Raw genomic sequence first — 22,171 nt, 5'->3', positions numbered from 1 at the left:
TTATGCTATGCAATTTTGTGTGTGATGGCCTTAAGGCCGATTCTACAATAGCTGTCGTAAGTCGGGTGTCGTAAGAGTTGACCAATCGTATTCGATTATTCTTCTCTAAAATCAACTGTGATTGGTTAACTCTTTTGACATCCGACTTACGACAGCTATTGTAGAACCAGCCTAAAGCCGGTTATACAATAGCTGTCGTAAGTCGGGTGTCGTAAGAGTTGACCAATCGTATTCGATTATTCTTCTCTAAAATCAACTGTGATTGGTTAACTCTTACGACACCCGACTTACGACAGCTATTGTATAACCGGCTTAATGCGTAGTCTACAATGGGATTTTAAGACTTAAGATTTAAGAAATTGACCAATTACAATTGACTTTAGAGAAGGATAATAAATATGGTTAGTCAATTTCTTAAATTTTAAGTGTTAAAGTGTCATTGTAGACGTCGCTTAAAGCCGGTTATACAATAGCTGTCGTAAGTCGGGTGTCGTAAGAGTTGACCAATCGTATTCGATTATTCTTCTCTAAAATCAACTGTGATTGGTTAACTCTTACGACACTCGACTTACGACAGCTATTGTAAAATCGGCCTAAAGCCGGTTATACAATAGCTGTCGTAAGTCGGGTGTCGTAAGAGTTAACCAATCACAGTTGATTTTAGAGAAGAATAATCGAATACGATTGGTCAACTCTTACGACACCCGACTTACGACAGCTATTGTATAACCGGCTTTAAGCGACGTCTACAATGACACTTTAACACTTAAAATTTAAGAAATTGACCAACCATATTTATTATCCTTCTCTAAAGTCAATTGTAATTGGTTAATTTCTTAAATCTTAAGTCTTAAAATCCCATTGTAGACTACGCATTAAGCCGGTTATACAATAGCTGTCGTAAGTCGGGTGTCGTAAGAGTTAACCAATCACAGTTGATTTTAGAGAAGAATAATCGAATACGATTGGTCAACTCTTACGACACCCGACTTACGACAGCTATTGTATAACCGGCTTTAGGCCGATTTTACAATAGCTGTCGTAAGTCGGGTGTCGTAAGAGTTGACCAATCGTATTCGATTATTCTTCTCTAAAATCAACTGTGATTGGTTAACTCTTTTGACATCCGACTTAAGACAGCTATTGTAGAACCAGCCTAAAGCCGGTTAAGCGTCGTCTACAATGAGATTTTAAGGAGACTTAAGGCGTAAGACTTAAGAAATTGATCAATCACAGTCAAGTATTAAGAGAATACTCGACTGTGATTGGTCAATTTCTTAAATCTTACGCCTTAAGTCTCCTTAAAATCTCATTGTAGACGACGCATTATACAATAGCTATCGTAAGTCGGGTGTCGTAAGAGTTGACCAATCGTATTCGATTATTCTTCTCTAAAATCAACTGTGATTGGTTAACTCTTACGACACCCGACTTACGACAGCTATTGTATAACCGGCTTAAGCCGGGTCCATAGATGCCAGTTTTGGCCCGCTGCACGCTACGCACACGAAGAAAGAACCGTGTACGTGTGGCGCTCGGCGGCGACGAGTGGCTGTAGCGCCACACGTACACGGTTCTTTCTTTGTGTGCGTAGCGGGCCAAAACTGGCATCTATGGCCGGATCTACATTGGTCGTATCGTAAGGTTGTAAGGTCGTAGTCGTAAAAAATTGACCAATCCCAGTTGAATTTCAGGAGAATAATCAACTGTGATTGGTCAATTTCTTACGACTACGGCCTTACAACCTTACGATACGACCATAGACCTTACAGATATGGACTGGCAATTGCCTATAGTTTCTGTAGAGAAGCAGTGTCCGGAGGAGGTTAGAGAGAGAAACATACTTTTTAGTACTTCTCTTTCTACAAGTGTCCGCACACTTGTACGGACACTTGTAGAAAGAGAAGTACCAAAAAGTATGTTTCTCTCTCTAACCTCCTCCGGACACAGTCTGATACGTATTGCCAGTCCATATCTGTAAGGTCTATGGATACGACCAATGTAGACCTGGCTTTAGAGCCATTCTACAATGAGTCATTAGTCGTCAGTCTTAAGCAAATTGATCAATCACAGTCGATTATTTTCGAAATAATCGAGTGTAATTGGTCAATTTGCTTACGACTAACGATTAATGACTCATTGTAGAATGGGCCTTAAGGCTTTCGCACATGAAATTCCATAAGCACGTAAGACATAAGCGTAAGGAAATCGACCAATCACGGTCGAGTTTTGACCCCTTGGAGGGGCTAATACTTGACCGTGATTGGTCGATTTCCTTACGTTTACGTCTTACGTGCTTATGGAATTTCATGTGTGATGGCCATTAGTTTGATGTCGCACAAGGCGATTAGCTGCATAGTTTTGGCGCGACCCGAGATGAGCTATCGCGACTACAGGCCAGCAAGCAGTCACCATTCTTCCGTCGTGCTGTTAACGCAAGTACCTCGCAAGTATCCGTTCATGTTATATACACGTGGTGGCTCATTTCGCATTGAGTCCTATATCTTATGGTCGTGGTCATTTTTCTCGGGCGGTATTGTAATTATTTGCTGCGAATTCGACTTGAGGCCATCGGAAGTTTGGTCTTACGTATCCGGCATTTGTTCCGATGTTGTTGTGTACTTGGACAATATACGGTTCTCGTCTCGGTATGTTCTAGGTCATTTATTTGTAAACCTGATATCTCGATCCTCAGACATTCCGCTCGTTCATTTCCTGACGGCGTGGTAACCATTTCATAATCCCACAATCATCTTAGGGTGCGTTCCGTTTCATGCATGATGCGCATAGAAGCATGGAAGTTCGTTCCGTTTCTCTTCATGTGCACATGCTGCATGCATGGTCCAACCTATTCTTAACTGTATTGCCTCGCTTCTTCTGATACATGAGACCGCATGGAGTGCCTCATGTACCTCGCGAGGTGAGGCACTTCATATAATTTCATGCATTTAATAAATATTAGCGCGAAATTTAATTATTATAGGTTAGGATTGATTGATTTGTCAATTAGCTTTACGTAGATTTTATTATACAGGATGTCCCATTTTAATGTCCCATCCCAAGTAACTTTTTTATTTTTGATTGTAGAAGAAAATGTTTTAGACAAAAGTTGTATGGTTTGAAGAGGGACATAAGATGGTGACAATTATTTGACTTTGGATAATTTTTTGAAGGTTACATGAAGATCATCTTCAAATTCTTAAGCGGAAACCCCTATTTTTCACTGCATATTCTTATAGCTTGCCTCGAGAGCTTTTCAAAACACTTCAATAAAGTATTTTTTCCTTGAGTGCTTTTCGAGTTATGAGGCTTGAAATAATTTCTTAATTTTACATAAACCGTAAAATATCTAGTGAAATATTCATTTTTCGATTATCTTACCTTGATACATTTATGCACAAAATAATGTGAGGAATCAATTGGTATGTAAAAAACGTTTAGTTATATTTAAGAAAAAATATGTAATTGTTAATTGCAAATTACATATTTTTTCTTAAAAACAACTGTTTTTTTTTACACCAATTAATTTCTCTTCCTTGAAACCATACAACTTTTGTCTGAAACATTTTTTTCTACAATCAAAATCAAAAAAGTTATTTGGAGTGGGACATTAAAAATATATAATGGGACAACCTGTACAGCTTGAGTAAATATTAATATATTTAATTAATTAAATATATTAATATTAATTTAATATTAGTTAATTTTTCACAAGGAATATTCTCTCCTCTTGTGTTTTTCATTATAAGAATGGCATATAAAGTTGATATATCAGTTTCTTATCACTTGAAAATTCACTTTCATCACTGCTACTTGAGAAACATGAGTCTTCTTCTTTTATTATAAAAGAAGATGAACAGATATTATCGCAATTAATTGCGATTTAATAAATTTTAAACCGTCATCCATGTTGCATGAATTGCATGAAATCTGTTCCGTTACTAGAGGCGAATGATCCATACATGAAGAAATGGAACGGGCTCTGCACTGCACATCATATACTGTACACTAGACACTCATGCGTTTCACGCATGAAACGGAACGCACCCTTACATTATCGTATGAGTGCATTTTAATTTGATCTTTCTAAAAGAATAGTATAAGAGCATCAGAGGATAGTAATAAGAGCGTTTCGATTTACTGTGAGAGAAAAATAAGAAGAAAAAGTATAAAGATTTCTCAATTGCTGGTCAAAAATTACACCGACACAAAGTCGCGTTACTATCATGTCGATGTCGCCGAAAAAGTTATGTACCCTGGAAGATGTAGAGAAGAGAAATTTAACAATTAATAAAGAGGAGTAAGTTTGACAGTCTTGTTTTTTTTTCTTTTTTATATAAATTGTTACTCGATGATAGCAATATCAAAATAATCGCATATGGTAAGAAAATAGATGAAAACGAGAAGCTTGCGATGATATGAAATATAACTAATACAAATTAAAGTGAATGAGTAGGTAACTAAAGTTAAAGTGATCAACTATTTGCAGCGAGATGCAGGAATATGAGAACAGAATCTTGCAATGCGTTCTAGCAGAGAAGATAACTCCAATGGATCTTAAAAATTGGATGCTTTTCCATTTGTTAAAGCCGGAATTTATTTCACAAATTCACATGTTTCTAGTATATGGTAAGATTTATCATTTCTTCTTCCTTCCATATTATTTTTTTATTGCTATGTGATATTGTTACTTACGCCGTGTCATTTTTAAATAGATAGCCGTGGGAGTATAATTGTGATGAAGGACAAGAATGTCTACAGCTTATATTATTCAGAGAAGAATCATTTACATACTGCTATCTACCCCAAAAAAATAAAAAAATTATGTGGAAAAAACATAAAAACCTTTGCTAACGGCAATTTTTTCTTCCTGGCACTTACAGAAGAGGGAGAGGTATACCAAATACTTCATATTCCTTGAATGTGCCTTGATAATACATTTGAGTTTCTGGAAACAAATTTTAACTTGCTTGAAAGATAAGATTTATATTAGGAAGTTTTATGTCCTCCCTAAAGCGGCGTCTACAATGAGATTTTAAGGAGACTTAAGTCTTACGCCTTAAGTCTCCTTAAAATCTCATTGTAGACGCCGCTTAAATCGTGAATATTTCTTAGGGGACAAGTGGAAATAAAAATTTTTACATGTGAAACTATAGTAGCATGATATTTTAAAAATGTATCAAAATATCAAACATGAAATAATATCATTAATCTTTTGACAAATCTGTAGATACTTTCATGTAACATTCTAAATATAAAATAAGATTCAAAAATGAGATAAAAAAATATATTGTAACTATACTATCTTTGAAAGGTTTATTACTGGCTCTCCCGAAGACGCAAAACATTCCTTAAGACACCGCATATGCCTGTCATGTTGACACCTACTCGAGTCGCCGACTTAAGAAAGAAACGTGTCGTGGACATCGCATGCGGCATGTATCATTATCTTGCTCTGACCAGCGATGAAAAAGTAAGCGAAAGATTATAAACTGTCACAATGATAACGATAATAGTCATTCTTATAAACTAAACAATTGTTTGTAATTTAGGTGTATGCTTGGGGAGAAAATAATTACAAGCGGTTTTATGAGGGAGAATTAGATTCTTTTGATAGTATGCCGAGGCGAGTGAAACATGAATTGGAGAATAAGAATGTTATCCATATCGCGTGTGGTCTACAATTCAACATAGTTGTAACTGACGAAAACAAAATATATGGTTGGGGCAATAATTTAATGGACCAGATTTCAATCGATCCGTCGCAAAAATATTACATGTACCCACGCGAAATTATCACAATCTCGGATAAAATAGGTAATTTTTTTTATGTCTGAGATTTGATCTCTAAGAGTGTTGCATTATCGAACATCCTTATGGTTTATATTATGGTTGAGATGGAAATCGATGTTTCAGTTAAGGTGACCTGCGGATTTCATCATACGTTGGCACTCACCAATAAAGGCGAGATCTATGCCTGGGGCAATAACAAGTCCGGACAAATCGGCGTTAATAAAGAAATTAAACGTTCTGGTCCAATTATGGTAACTCATGGATTATTGACAACAAACTTTTTAATAATTGCCATAATGAGTGAGACGAGAAACAAAATAATAAGGAAAGATACGATCGACAGGTGAACGTGCCCGCGATGGGAAAGGTTTTGGATATCGCTGCTCTTGGTGATTTGAGCGTTGCAGTCGGCTATGATAGGATTATCTATGTATGGGGTAATTTTTATTACGAATTTATTTTCGTCCCATTTCCCACAAAGTTTTCGAGGATCCACGACGTGATTGCGTACAGTCAATACAGATTCTTGTCCAAGCCATTGACTGTGTTTACAAATAATTACAAGTATGTTAAAGAAGTATTGAATATATTGGAATCTGTAGGAGCAGCATTTGATAATCCGGTATGTTTTCTATTATTGTTCTGTATGTACTTTTTTGCATTATACAGCATAAAACTAAATATATATAATATATATTTTTTCATATTAGTTTTCGTTAGTATAAAAGAATATAGAGATTTATATATCAGAGATTTGTAGTTTTATAAAAAAAAATTTGGAAACTTTTCTACATAGAAAAAATAAATTGCAATCATTACTGATGGTTTTGATGGAGACTTCTGGACTCACTTCAAACATATATTGAATTATAACATTAACAGTGAAAAATTACGTATTATTTATAATAATTTTTATATTAATCTGATATTATTAAATTATTTAATAATTTGTATTCTGCAGTTAACGAGCGATTTTACCATACAAGTTGAAGGACAACCTATTTATGTTCACAAGGCTATCCTTAAGATTCGTTGCGATTATTTCAAAAAGATGTTTCAACATGATTGGGCTGAAAATATTCGAAGGTAAATTTAAAAAAAAAACTGATATTTTTATTGAGAATTTCTCACAAGTTTAGTTATTACATAATGTCAACACATTATTTTTTGACAGTATATCGGATTCATCACCAGTGTTCACTGTATCAGATAAATTTTCTTACATCGTTTATAAAGCCTTCTTAAAATACTTATATACCGGCACAATCGATTTACCTTCGGAGAACGCGTTAGGTAATTGAAGTTGTAACGTAAACTATCACTAACTTACAATTCAAAAACTGCAATGACATTTTTTCACAGAACTTCTGGAATTGGCCGACATGTATTGTGAAACCAATCTTATAAAAGATTGCAGTCAAATAATACAACAAGACATCACTGTATTAAATGTGGCATTCTTCTACAATAAAGCGATCAAATACAATGCTAAAGTAAGTATTACAGTTCAGGGTTAATCGCTATTGATGTTGGAATTCATTAATTGCAACCCTGGCAAAAATGAGACGTTTGTTTGGCGTTTACATGAACGTTTGTGGAAGTTCGTCGAGAGTTTAAAAACGATTAGTAAAGAGTTTGTAGAACAAAAATTGCAACACTGCAGCGTTTAAAAGACGTTTGTACGTTATAGCGTAATCGTAAACGTTTGAAAAGTCTGAGTAAACTCTGTACACGAAGATGTATCAACGTTTACTGAACGTACTCTGAAAAATGTTACCTCAGCATTGCAAAACTTTCATGTAACATTATACAGGGTTTAGCAAAAGTATGGAAACCCCTTAATATTTCGAAAAATACGCATTTAAAAAAAAAATGTTTCATACAAAAGTTATAGGGTTTTATGTGGCGCATTACACAGCAACATTATTATGACCTCGAATAGCGTTGTCAAGGTTATGTGAAGGTCACCTCCAACTTTTTAAATGGGACACCCTATATGCTTTTGCATATTCTTGTAGCTTATCTCGAGAGCTTTCCAAAACACTATAATTAAGTTAGTTTTCATTAAGTACTTTCCGAGTTATGAGGCTTGAGATCATTTCTTAATTTTACATAAACCATAAAATATCTTGTAAAATATTCACTTTTTGATTATCTTACCTTAATACTTTTATGTACAAAATAATAAGAGGAATCAATTGGAGTAAAGAAAAAACGGTTGTTTTTAAGAAAAAATATGTAATTTACAATTAACAATTACATATTTTTTCTTAAAAACAACTGTGTGTTTTCTTTACACTAATTGATTCCTCTCATTATTTTGTACATAAAAATATTAAGGTAAGATAATCGAAAAATGAATATTTTACAAGATATTTTATGGTTTATGTAAAATTAAGAAATGATTTGAAGCCTCATAACTCGGAAAGTACTTAATGAAAACTAACTTAATTATAGTGTTTTGGAAAGCTCTCGAGATAAGCTACAAGAATATGCAAAAGCATATAGGGTGTCCCATTTAAAAAATTGGAGGTGACCTTCACATAACCTTGACAACGCTATTCGAGGTCATAATAATGTTGCTGTGTAATGCGCCACATAAAACCCTATAACTTTTGTATGAAACATTTTTTTTTTAAATGCGTATTTTTCGAAATATTAAGGGGTTTCCACACTTTTGCTAAACCCTGTATAAAGAGTTTGTAGAACAAAAATTGCAACACTGCAGCGTTTGATAAGCATTCAAAACCCAACAGCGTTATGTCAGTGCTCTTACAAAGTTTGAAAAGCATAAAAACTCTCAGAAAATCCTCACTCAACGGTTGTTAACGCTTTATAAAGTTTCTTATTTTCGCCAGGGAATGTATTTATTTTATATCATATAAATCATATAATTATATGTATACGATATATGTATGTCATGTCGAATATCATGTGAATCTTAGGAACTCGAGGAGTTCTGCTCTCAGTTTGCTCTACGTCACATGACAGCTGACGCATTATTGCAAGATATTAAGTTAGACATGAACATGCAGGCTAAGTTTATGCAAAAAGCAGCGACACAAAGTCGCGATACTATCGTGTCGATGTCGTCGAAAAAATTCTGCTCCCTGGAAGATGTACAGAAAAGAAACTTAACAACCAATAAAGAGGAGTAAGTTTGACAGTTTTGTTTATTTCTTCTTTTTTATATAAGTTGCTACTCAATGATAGCGATGTCGAAATAATCGCATGCCGGTGAGAAAATAGATGAAAACAAGAAGCTTGCGATGACATGAAATACAACTAATACAAATCAAAGTGAATGAGTAAGTAACTAAATTGAAAGTGATCAACTATTTGCAGCAAGATGCAGAAATATGACAAGAGAATCTTGCAATGCGTTCTAGCAGAGAAGATAATTTCAATGAATCTCAAAAATTGGGTGGTCTTCTTGCTGCTAAAGCCGGAATTTATCCTACAAATTCACATGGTTATGATATTTGGTAAGATTTACCTTTTTTTTCTCATATTGGCTTTTTTGCTAAGTAATATTGCTACTTATACCTGATGTTTTAAAACAGATGGGCGTGGTGAGAGTGCTATAATTGTGACAAAGGATAAGAATGTCTACATTTTAGAATTTAATTCAATGCTCAATGGCATACATACTGCTATCTATCTAAAAAAAATAAAAGAACTGTATGGAAAAAACATAAAAAAGTTTGTTCGCGGCGGGATTTTCATCCTGGCACTTACAGAAGAAGGAGAGGTATATCAAAGATATTATTATATTCTTTGAATGTGCCTTGATGGCATATCTGAATGTCTGGAAATAAATTTTAACTTGCTTCAAAGATAAAATTGATATGAGGTTTTATATCCTCCCTAAATCGTGAACTTTTCTTCTTTCTTTGGCAACAAGCGGAAATGAAAATTTTTACATATATGTGTATGAAATCATAATGAAATATGAGTAGATAAATTAATTAGAATATATATTTAATAAATAGTGTTTTGATTATAAGTACAGATACTTGGCCATAATTTATTTCAATATGCAAATATTAAAAAAAATCAAATAAAAAAATGTATTACTGTTATGCTATTTTTGAAAGGTTTATTTCTGCGATCTCGCTGGAAAGAAAAAAGACGATGAAGTATACATGTATCCGACAATGTGTATACCTGAAGAATCCACGTTTATTCAAGTCGCCGGCTTAAGCGAGAAACGTATCGTGGACATCGCATGCGGCAGGTATCATTGTCTCGCTCTGACTAGTGATGGAAAGGTAAATAAAAGATTAAACTATCACAACGATAATAGTCATTCTTATAAACTAAACAATTGTTTGTAATTTAGGTGTACTCTTGGGGAGACAATGATTATTGGTATATTATTAAAAGAAATATAATTTTTGATAGTGTACCGAGGCAGGTGAAACATGAATTGGAGAATAAAAATGTTATCCATATCGCGTGTGGTCAAAAATTCAACACAGTTATAACTGACGAAAACAAAATATATGGTTGGGGCAATAATTTTGAGAGGCAGATTTTAACCGCTCAGTCGCGAAAATATTACATGCACCCACGCGAAATTAAGAATATTTCGGATAAAATAGGTGATTTTTTTTTATCTCTGAGATTTGATTTCTAAAAATTTTGCATTGAATATCCTCATGGTTGAGATGGAAATCGATGTTTCAGTTAAGGTGACCTGCGGATGTTATCATACGTTGATACTCACGAATAAAGGAAAAATCTATGCCTGGGGCAATAACTCTTATGGACAAGTCGGCGTTAAGAGAAATAATGAATTGGAATGTTGTCCGATTATGGTAATACATGAATTATTGATAAAAAAACTTTTTAATAATTGTCATGATGGGAGTCAAGAAACAAAATAATAAGGAAAGACACGAACGACAGGTGAACGTGCCCGAGATGGGAAAGGTTTTGGATATCGCTGCTGTTGATACTTTGAGCGTTGCAGTCGGCTATGATAGGATTATCTATGTATGGGGTAATTTTCGCTCCAATTCTATTTTCGTCCCGTTTCCCACAAAGTTTTCGAGGATTCACGACGCGATTGCGTACAGTGGCTGTAGATTATTGTTGGAGCCATTGACTGTGTTTACAAATAATTTTAAGCATGTTGAGGAAGAATTGAATATATTGGAATCTGTAGGAGCAGCATTTGATGATCCGGTATGTTTCCTATTATTGTTCTGTATGTACTTTTTTGCATTATACAGCATAAAACTAAATATATATAATATATATTTTTTCACATTAGTTTTGGTTAGTATAAAAGAATATAGAGATTTATATATCAGAGATTTGTAGTTTTATAAAAAAAAATTTGGAAACTTTTCTACATAGAAAAAATAAATTGCAATCATTACTGATGGTTTTGATTGAGACTTCTGGACTCACTTCAAACATATATTGAATTATAACATTAACAGTGAAAAATTACGTATTATTTATAATAATTTTTATATTAATCTGATATTATTAAATTATTTAATAATTTGTATTCTGCAGTTAACGAGCGATTTTACCATACAAGTTGAAGGACAACCTATTTATGTTCACAAGGCTATCCTTAAGATTCGTTGCGATTATTTCGAAAGGATGTTTCAACATGATTGGCCTAAGAATATTCAAAGGTAAATTTAGAAAAGAAAACTGGTATTTTTATTGAGAATTTCTCACAAGTTTAGTTATTACATAATGTCAACACATTATTTTTTGACAGTATATCGGATTCATCACCAGTGTTCACTGTATCAGATAAATTTTCTTACATCGTTTATAAAGCCTTCTTAAAATACTTATATACCGGCACAATCGATTTACCTTCGGAGAACGCGTTAGGTAATTGAAGTTGTTAACGTAAACTATCACTGACTTACAATTCAAAAACTGCAATGACACTTTTTTACAGAACTTATGGAGTTGGCCGACATGTATTGTGAAACCAATCTTATAAAGGATTGCAGTCAAATAATAGAAAAAGCCATCAGTGTGTCAAATGTAGCTTTCTTCTACAATAAAGCGATCGAATGCAATGCTAAGGTAAGTTCGGGATTAATCGCTATTAATTATGGAATTCATGAATTAGAATATATTTATTTATGTGTATATAATATATCATCGAATATCATGTGAATTTTAGGAACTTGAGGAGTTTTGTTTCCAATTCGCTTTGCGCCACATGACAGATGTAATACTATCGGAAGATTATATTAAGTTAGATATAAATATAAAGAATAATTTTATGCGCAGAGCAGCTAAAGAAAATGCTTTCAAAATGTAATTCTTTTAAAGAGCATAATTCTTTTGACATAACTTTTGAGCCAAATCGTCGATTGTTTTTTTATTTTTTTATATGCACCACACAATAAAACATATCCATCAATAATAAAGTGAACCTTATTGCAGTTACCATTCCATAGTGTAAAACCTCCGCTACAAATGACTCTCGAATGTATCTACAATTCAGTCGTACAGTTGTATCGATGGTCGCTTGAGGTGATAATTTCGGTTGCAAAACAGTCATAGTCACAATCGTTTGAATAGGTTCAATTCCTATTCGAGCGACTGCGACTGTGCGACCGCGACTGCTTTGCGACCGAAAATAATGTGGAAATAAGGAAATAACCATCTGAAACGTATCTATCGATACAACTGTACGACTGAATTGTATATACACTCGAGTGTCATTGTAGCAGAGGCTTAACATTACATAATATAAATATAAACTTAAATTTAAAGGCCATAAGAGCTAAACGCGGATGATAGTGCGTAAGTTTCAACGAGAAAATAAGTTTTTCGTTGAAACTTATTTGTGTGCACAGGGCACAAATTTTCTTGGTACGATACCAAGCAAATTTAAATAATTCTCAATTCGAGAATTTATTTAATTATTATCCCTCTTTCCCCCCTGTAATGTAATAATATAAATATGCAATATGTAATCCCATACAGCACCGAAAGATTGCAAAAACGTTGCATAGACCTAACATTGAAACATTGTAATATTGCATAGAAGTTGCGAAATGTTTCTGCAACATTACTGCAAGCTTGCAGCAACGTTGAAATGTCCGCCCTCAGAAATATTACAATGTAATATTGTAGTAATGTTACGGTGCAACGTATTTGCAATATTAAAACGCGTTTTGCTATTGCAAATGCAGACCGTTTTAAATTTAATAAATAAACTTTGAAAATATAAAGAAATGTTTAAGAAAGATAGGAAAAAAAACATTTATCGCCTTTGAAAAAAAATATCTATTAGTGTTTTTTATCAAATGTGTCTTATTAAATATTTATCTCAATAATTATACATACAATTATTTTACATACACTCGGTACCAGAATATTTTAATACGTGCAATAAATGAATTATTTCCCATTTACTGATTCAATGAAGAAAAATTTGTTTAATATTCTGAATCCCAACGAGGGATCTAGATTATTAAACAAATTATTTGTTTCATAATCTAGATCCCTTATTAGGATTCAGAATATTAAATAAATCAAGTCAGTTTATCAGAAATTTAACTGACACAAGACAAGAAATATAATTACTACATTAGTCCTTTGTAGGCCTTATATCCACTTTAGATGAAAATTCGAATACGAGTTAGTTAAGTTTGGTGTCGTCACATAGCGGCAAGTAAAGAAACACATGTTATACATTTTCGCTATGTTAAAATGTTGCTGCAACATTGCCAAAGTAAAATAATGTCTCTGCAATATTTCTGCAGCATTACACTGCTATGTGCAATGTTGTAATATTGCAGCAATGTTGATGCAAGCTTCTGTGCTGTATGGGATTATATCTAATAAATTTATTTAATTTTATTTATCACTTGAGATATTTATATAACTCGTTCAACTTTTAAATAATAAATTTGATATTATCATAAAACATTCCCGGTAAGCAAATGCGGGCAATTTGCCAGCAGATTGGCGACAGATTTCCACAAAAGTTGCTAGCAGATTGGCATCCATTATGTCCGCAATAGGCTCACGATTTGCTAGCAAAACCTGCTCACAGAATCTGACAGCAGATTATTAGCAAAAACTGAGCAAGATCTGCTAACATCACTTGATGTCAAATTGTCGGCAGAAACCGAGCAGGATCTGCGCGCGCGTAATCTGACGGCAGATAATTGGCAGCAGATCCCGAGCAGAATCTGCAGCTTCTGGTCATTCATATAAATAAGTAATATAAATATAATAAAATTAATTACTACAGATGTTAAATAAGACTATTATCGGCGAGTTATCGGTTAATTACAATTTTCTTCTAATACAACATATAATATGTTATATCGTAGTTATATCTCACATAATAAAGGACTCAATTTAATTAAATTAATAATAAAGTAAATGGTGAAAATAATTAAATTTAACTTATAAAACTTGAGATATAATTTATTTAGAATTAAATTCTTCCTTTATGCTTCAAATAGGCAGTAAATGAATAATTTTCCATTTATCCTATTGATTCCAATCAGTTTAATATTTTGAATCTTATCTGCTTGTATCACATATCAGAAATTAAAGTGATAGAAATAGTTACTATATTTTTTATCTTTTATTAATTTTTATCTTTTATTAATAATAGCGACTTTATATATATTTCTGACAGAAATTTGATTGCGAGAAAATACATCACATAGCGGTAAGCGAAGGAACTATCGAATCAAATGCAGATTGTTGCCAATTTGCCATCAGATCACGCATGCAAACCCTGTTCCACTTCTGCTGTCAATCTGCAGTCAAATTGCGCGCACGCAGATTCTGCTTGATTTTTGCCGATAATCTGATATCAACCCAGCAAACACAGATTATAATTATTATGTAATCCACAGATAACACGCAATACAACAGTAGTTATATGTTATTAATATTGATGTTGCTTAATTTTTTTTGTAACTGCAATATAACTTTGTTTTAAAACTGTTATATATTTTTGTTATTTACTGGTTATAACAGTATAACAGCAATACAACTAAAATATTACACGTTATGTGACAAACGCCATATTAGCATTACTTTGATGTTATATAACATATTTGTGTAATATGTATCACGTTTAAATTTTGCCGCGCGGCAAGCATTTCCGCGTCCTGTGTGAACGTGTAGAAGCCATATTGACAGGTAGCTACTCTTTTCCGGCTTACTTCTGCGTGCAAGGTGCAAGAGAGCAATCACGTGTGGATTTATATCAAAGGTAATCCTTTTCATCTTTATAAATAATCAACTCATACATGTACAACATATTCTACATAACGTATTAGACTATAATTTCTAGCTGTATTATCTTTTTTTTGCTAATATTCGTTTGATATCTTACGAAATTGCTGTCTGAAAAATCTAGGTTATGTTTCAAGAACGATCGCGTTGCAATATAAATTCTTAATTCTAAATTTTGTTATATTTTGGAGTGGATGGGTAAGCGTTTATACATTTTTTGCTGGTTTTTATAACTTCTAAAATGTAAGAAAAATGCTTGTCTTACAATAAGCTTCATAAGTGAATATCACGTTTCGTTAATTTACGTATAAGACATTAGTCACTAATTGAAATTTATTAATTAAATAAAAAATATAATCTAGAAGTCATATTTGTTAATAATATTGTTTATTTGATTAATAATGAAGCATTAGAATGATTTTAAAAAATAGCAATTAATATCTTAATTTATAATTTAATTTACAAATATATTATATAAATAGACATAGTGATAGACACTATCACTGTCTATCTATATAATAAAACATTCAAAATCATAAACCATAATTGCCTGTATCATTAATATATTTTAAATATCTTGTTGCAGCATATTTCAGACTGCGTAATAGTTGGCTACTAATTGTACTAAAGTTGATCGCTTACGAACATTATTATCAGTACGAGGTATATCCTCTGACGGCATTATACTATAGCGGTTGCAACGGTCGATATCAAACCCTAAAAGTACTTGCATCTCGGGAACGACGATTTTCACCATTCAGGTTGAGAAACATCGAGGAAATGAAATGTCTCATTCGACACCGAAATATATCTTTTATTACGAAGATCTATCATATCAGATAATTATAATAGACACTAGAAACATAATTGTGAGATTTTATCAAAGAACAACATTTTCTTCCTTCCAATATTATTCATTTCTCATTATACTTTTAGATTAATTGATTATTGATTTAATATATTTAATAACTTATAATAACTTTATTTAAAATTTAATAACTTTATTTAATTCTTATATTTTTTGTCACTAAATAATTTGTAAAAAATTGTAAAAAATTAAGACATTTCTAATTTTAAATGTTGTAAAAAATTAAGACATTTCTAATCCAATATTTGAGTAAAGAAAACAGGTTTCAAAACAGTTGAAAACAATTGAAAATTTTATCGCATATGAAAATAATATCATATTTAGAACACATACATAGAAATATTTCGCTTCCTAACAGCGAGTATCTTTAAAATTCGGACATAGCACGATGTCTAGAAATATGTTCTCTTATTGGGATGGAAGCGAGCACTCTTACCTGGGAAAGATATTTCAAGGGACAACCTTGGGATAGAAATCGATATCAAAAGCGTCACTTTAGACTTTTGTAGGGCACAAGGTGAATATATAACAATCAACCGCAGAGGCTCAGCGCACCTATTTAATTCTTCCTATTCTAATTCTCGTTTGAGAGATATACTTTTTTCTACAGATCTCTACTAAACTCTCCTCAATATACATATATACATATACAGGCTCTCAAGTATCACGTATTTTCTGTCTACTCTAAATTCTTTGTGAACTTTTCCTAGGAGAAACAAGTTTCCCCAAATAATTATACAAGTGATATAAAATTTTTTCCGAAAAGGTTTTTCTCCTAAAGAAAAAACTAAATTAAAAATAAGAATATATAAAAAATTCTATCCCTATTTAGTTTCAAATAAAATTTACTTTGACGAAATAAATAAATTTTACTTTTACGATTTAAGAATATTATTAAATGTTAACAATATTAATACGTAATATTTGGAATACTATATAAAAATTTTTATAGAAACTCATGCTATGCTTACATTTATGTGTAAAGAACAGACGAGAAATCCAATTTCACCAGTATCGTATATGAATTTTTCATGATCGAGATTAGATAAGCGATAAATATGTATTTATAGCATCGTTAGTATGTTGTAATGAAGTACTTTATTACATGTTTTCTTATATGGGAGAACTGCATAAGAGATGTTAGCTAGAATTATTAAATGGTTTTAAAATGATTGTTTATGTACAGTATATCAATATTTGCATAACTTTTTTTTCAGTTTTGGATTTCTTTCAGTTTCAAATTAAATTTTTCCTTAGCAAAATTTTGATTTTAGATCATTGTTAATTACAATATTCAATTCTTGGACTAAAGTTTCTGAAATTTTTGGAACTAAATGAATCAATAATTTTAGTTTTAGGGGGAAAAAAGCCGAATGCAATTTTTTTAGAAACTTGCTTGTTGAACGAAAATTCGCACGATTTCTGAATTATGATTTTTTTATATATACATGAAAGCCAATTATATGCCAAGTCGTAATTTTATTCTTAATAACTTAATAGTTTCATACAAAAAATTCAATCAATCATTCAAAGAAAGGTATAGATGTTTTTAAATGCTATTATTTTCGATCCTTTCTTTCCGATAATACAGGAAAGCAGCAATCAAATGGTTCAGCAAGTAGAACGTGAAGTGAAGAACTCGCTTCCTATAAATATTACGCGCACATAGATCAATCGATTTTCTGATCACGTCCGTGATGTTCGAGTGTACAAGATGAGATGATCTATTTTTGATATCTTATACTTTTTTCTCGGGCAATGTCCTCAGTTAGATATACCTATTTCTAATTCTTTCACTATTATTAGTGTTTTTATTGAGAAAAAAGTCCAAATATTTCGTAAATATTTTCTATATGACAGGAATTTTAGCAATTTTTTAGAGATTTAATTTTGACATCTGCACATTGTGTGTATAAAATGAAATATTTCCAATCATGTTTTTAATGCGTACTTTCTCATATCTACAATTTTATATACACTCTTTTATTTCTCTACATGTATAATTACCGAATCAACAAAATTTTCTTTCAATTTATAACATACATTTCAATGTGTCTGTGAAGCTGGCACGACAATCTACGAATTATAAAAAAATACTAAGAGTTCTGATAGCACTTTTCATAGTTCTATAGTTCCTGATAAAAATTAAAAAGAGTTCCGCATTCCTTATATTAAAAAATCGAAATCGAAAAAATGTCGTGCTAACTTCGCGAATCTAGCACGACACTCTTTCCTCTAAAGTACCAAAACGCGTTGAATATTATTATTTTTAGCAAGAGTTCCCGATAGTTCTGTTCAAGTTCAGACTATATATGCAATTTCAGATCGATATTTCAAAAATTAATAATTTTTAAACAATTTTTAAGATTCTCGCCCAGCACGACATTCTCCCTCTAAAGTACTAAACCGCGTTGAAAATTATTATTTTCAGCAAGAGTTCCCGATAGTTCTGCTATAGTTCAGCCTATATATGCAATTTTAGGTCGATATTCCAAAAAGTAATAATTTTTAAACAATTTTTAATATTCTCGCCCAGCACGACATTCTCTCTCTAAAGTACTAAACCGCGTTGAAAATTATTATTCCTAATGACAGTTCTCGATAGTTCTACTATAGTTCAACTTATATATGCAGTTTTAGGTCGATATTCCAAAAATTAATAATTTTTTATGAATTTTTAATGTTCTTGACCAGCACGACACTTAGTAAAAATGTGTCGTGCTGATGATTTTCCGTAGTTTTAACGGCAGTTCTGGACAGTTCTATATAAGTTCTATCTTTTAGAAACATTTTTACGCAGAGTTCCGGCCGATTACTATTTTTTAAATAATTTTTTACAATAACCCAGCACGACACTCTCCCTCTAAAGTACTAAGACACGTTGAATATTATTATTTTTAGCAAGAGTTCCCGACAGTTCTGTTGAAGTTCAGCCTATATATGCAGTTTTAGGTCAATATTCCAAAAATTAATAATTTTTTATGAACTTTTAATGTTCTTAACCAGCACGACACTTAGTGAAAATGTATCGTGCTGATGATTTTCCGTAGTTTTAACGGCAGTTCTGGACAGTTCTACATAAGTTCTCTTTTAGAAACATTTTTACGCAGAGTTCCGACAGATTACTATTTTTTAAAATAATTTTTTACAATAACCCAGCACGACACTCTCCCTCTAAAGTACTGAAACGCGTTGAAAATAATTATTTTTGACAACAGTTCTCGATAGTTCTGCTATAGTTCAGCCTATATATGCAATTTTAGGTCGATATTCCAAAAAGTAATAATTTTTAAACAATTTTTAAGATTCTCGCCCAGCACGGCATTCTCCCTCTAAAGTACTAAACCGCGTTGAAAATTATTATTCCTAATAACAGTTCTCGATAGTTCTACTATAGTTCAACCTATATATGCAGTTTTAGGTCGATATTCCAAAAATTAATAATTTTTTATGAATTTTTAATGTTCTTGACCAGCACGACACTTAGTGAAAATGTGTCGTGCTGATGATTTTCCGTAGTTTTAACGGCAGTTCTGGATAGTTCTATATAAGTTCTACCTTTTAGAAACATTTTTACGCGGAGACCGACCGATTACTATTTTTTAAATAATTTTTTACAATAACCCAGCACGACACTCTGCCTCTAAAGTATTAAAATGCGTTGAACATGATTATTTTTAGCAAGAGTTCTCGATAATTCTGCTATAATTCAGCCTATATATGCAATTTTAGGTCGATATTCCAACAATTAATAATATAATTGTAAAAAATTATTTATGAAATAATAAACGGTCGGATCTCTACGTATAAATGTTTCTAAAGGATAGAACTTTTATAGAACTGTCGAGAACTGCCGTTAAAATTACAGAAAATCATCAGCACGATACATTTTTACTAAGTCTCGTGCTGGTCAAGAACATTAAAAATTCATAAAAAATTATTAATTTTTGGAATATCGACCTAAAACTGCATATATAGGCTGAACTATAGCAGAACTATCGGGAACTCTTGCTAAAAATAATAATATTCAACGTGTCTCAGTACTTTAGAGGGAGAGTGTCGTGCTGGGTTATTGTAAAAAATTATTTTAAAAAATAGTAATCTGTCGGAACTCTGCGTAAAAATGTTTCTAAAAGAGAACTTATGTAGAACTGTCCAGAACTGCCGTTAAAACTACGGAAAATCATCAGCACGACACATTTTCACTAAGTGTCGTGCTGGTTAAGAACATTAAAAGTTCATAAAAAATTATTAATTTTTGGAATATTGACCTAAAACTGCATATATAGGCTGAACTTCAACAGAACTGTCGGGAACTCTTGCTAAAAATAATAATATTCAACGTGTCTTAGTACTTTAGAGGGAGAGTGTCGTGCTGGGTTATTGTAAAAAATTATTTAAAAAATAGTAATCGGCCGGAACTCTGCGTAAAAATGTTTCTAAAAGATAGAACTTATATAGAACTGTCGATAACTGCCGTTAAAACTACGGAAAATCATCAGCACGACACATTTTTACTAAGTGTCGTGCTGGTCAAGAACATTAAAAATTCATAAAAATTATTAATTTTTGAAATATCGACTTAAAACTGCATATATAGGCTGAACTATAGCAGAACTATCGGGAACTCTTGCTAAAAATAATAATATTCAACGCGTTTCAGTACTTTAGAGGGAGAGTGTCGTGCTAGGTTATTGTAAAAAATTATTTAAAATATAGTAATCGGTCGGAACTCTGCGTAAAAATGTTTCTAAAAGATAGAACTTATATAGAACTGTCCAGAACTGCCGTTAGAACTACGGAAAATCATCAGCACGACACATTTTTACTAAATGTCGTGCTGGTCGAGGACATTAAAAATTCGTTAAAAATTATTAATTATTGAAATATCGGTCTGAAATTTGCCTATATAGGCTGAACTATAGCAGAACTATCGAGAACTGTTATTAGAAATAATAATTTTCAACGCGGTTTAGTACTTTAGAGGGAGAATGTCGTGCTGGGCGAGAATCTTAAAAATTGTTTAAAAATTATTAATTTTTGAAATATCGATCTGAAATTGCATATATAGGCTGAACTTGAACAGAACTATCGGGAACTCTTGCTAAAAATAATAATATTCAACGCGGTTTGGTACTTTAGAGGAAAGAGTGTCGTGCTAGATTCGCGAAGTTAGCACGACATTTTTTCGATTTCGATTTTTTAATATAAGGAATGCGGAACTCTTTTTAATTTTTATCAGGAACTATAGAACTATGAAAAGTGCTATCAGAACTCTTAGTATTTTTTTATATTAATTCGTAGATTGTCGTGCCAACTTCACAGACACATAATCTTTTTTCTCTTTAGAAAATGCGAATATAACAGTCATCATCATTTCATTAAGAAGTATTTTCTAATGATGACTTCTGCTAGAAAAAAGATATAAGAAAAGAATCTACATAAAATTTGGAGAATTGTTGAGAAAACATATATATAATAAATTTGAGTAAAAAACTTTTTTACTAAATACAAAAATAAATAATAAATATAATATTATATATAAAGAAATTACAAAAAGGAAGAATTAAAATAAAAAATAGGTTGATAAACTGTTATGTATGTTCACTCTCATTTTCGTCACATCTTTAAACGTGTCGCAGATTCAAATTACCGTTAGATAATACGCGTAAGTACTGACCTTGGTTATAGTCTGATGAGTACCAGCAGTTTTGCAGCGACATACTGCATAAAAAACACTAATAAATATGTACAATTAAGCGATATTATCGTGTCGTGCATGTTACCTACATAAATTGGCCGAGTTCATTATCCTCTTCTGTCCCTTTCGCTTGCTCTCTCTCTTTCTCTCTCTGATTCTTATTTACATTTTTATAAACGATACATATATATATATATATATATATATATATAAATAATATCGTAATATATCATAATATCTATTCTACACAAAATAATATAATAAATAACCATAAAAGAAAAGATATTTTAAACATTATAAGTGTAAATATTTATAAGCGAATAATTAAAAAATACAGAGAAATACAAAAGTTTATTATAATCTCCGTTTTCTAGTTGTGGTAAAATTGAAACAAGATCATTGAGAGATATCATTTATAATTAGAACATTTTCTGCGATTTTTAAACGAGACATCCTCGAGAATTGTTTGCCTTGACTGAAGTTATAATTCCATGCATATATGCACTTTCAGTAGTCGCGCACCTCGACAGAGGCATAATTAGCACTATATGTAA

General features: G+C 32.0%; 1 protein-coding gene and 1 long non-coding RNA gene across 15 annotated transcripts; both read left to right on the top strand.

Annotated features, from left to right (window-relative positions):
• Nucleotides 1–2,301: 2,301 nt before the first annotated feature.
• LOC145970336 (RCC1 and BTB domain-containing protein 1-like) lies at nt 2,302–13,647 on the top strand. 13 transcript variants are annotated; one of them, XM_083096972.1, is made up of 22 exons: nt 2,370–2,446; nt 4,099–4,300; nt 4,490–4,629; nt 4,716–4,894; nt 5,315–5,473; nt 5,553–5,817; nt 5,917–6,044; nt 6,137–6,415; nt 6,755–6,879; nt 6,968–7,086; nt 7,156–7,286; nt 8,739–8,947; nt 9,139–9,278; nt 9,357–9,544; nt 9,891–10,064; nt 10,136–10,397; nt 10,483–10,613; nt 10,705–10,983; nt 11,323–11,447; nt 11,537–11,655; nt 11,726–11,856; nt 11,957–13,647. In XM_083096972.1, exons 2-22 carry the CDS (start codon nt 4,227–4,229, stop codon nt 12,095–12,097), a joined length of 3,498 nt encoding a protein of 1,165 aa, XP_082953098.1. In that variant the 5' UTR covers nt 2,370–2,446; nt 4,099–4,226; the 3' UTR covers nt 12,098–13,647. The 13 variants fall into 13 exon arrangements, with proteins under 13 accessions (XP_082953091.1, XP_082953100.1, XP_082953098.1 ...); XM_083096968.1 differs by lacking the exon at nt 2,370–2,446 and adding an exon at nt 2,509–2,648; XM_083096969.1 differs by lacking the exon at nt 2,370–2,446 and adding an exon at nt 2,511–2,648 and having other exon boundaries at nt 4,094–4,300.
• A 1,097-nt stretch (nt 13,648–14,744) lies between these two features.
• LOC145970448 (uncharacterized) lies at nt 14,745–18,323 on the top strand. Of its 2 annotated transcripts, XR_014438484.1 has the most exons (3): nt 14,889–15,025; nt 15,635–16,433; nt 17,508–18,323. It is a non-coding gene; the product is annotated as an uncharacterized LOC145970448 (long non-coding RNA). The 2 variants fall into 2 exon arrangements; XR_014438483.1 differs by lacking the exon at nt 17,508–18,323 and having other exon boundaries at nt 14,745–15,025; nt 15,635–15,915.
• Nucleotides 18,324–22,171: the final 3,848 nt, after the last annotated feature.

Source organism: Camponotus vicinus, unplaced genomic scaffold (genome assembly GCF_025532165.1).
Source record: "Camponotus vicinus isolate PSW18456_S1 unplaced genomic scaffold, iyCamVici1.0 SCAF_4, whole genome shotgun sequence".
NCBI classification, from domain to species: Eukaryota; Metazoa; Arthropoda; class Insecta; order Hymenoptera; family Formicidae; genus Camponotus; species Camponotus vicinus.
The sequence above is the reverse complement of the archived record's forward strand: the minus strand, read 5'-3'. Positions and strand labels throughout refer to the sequence as shown.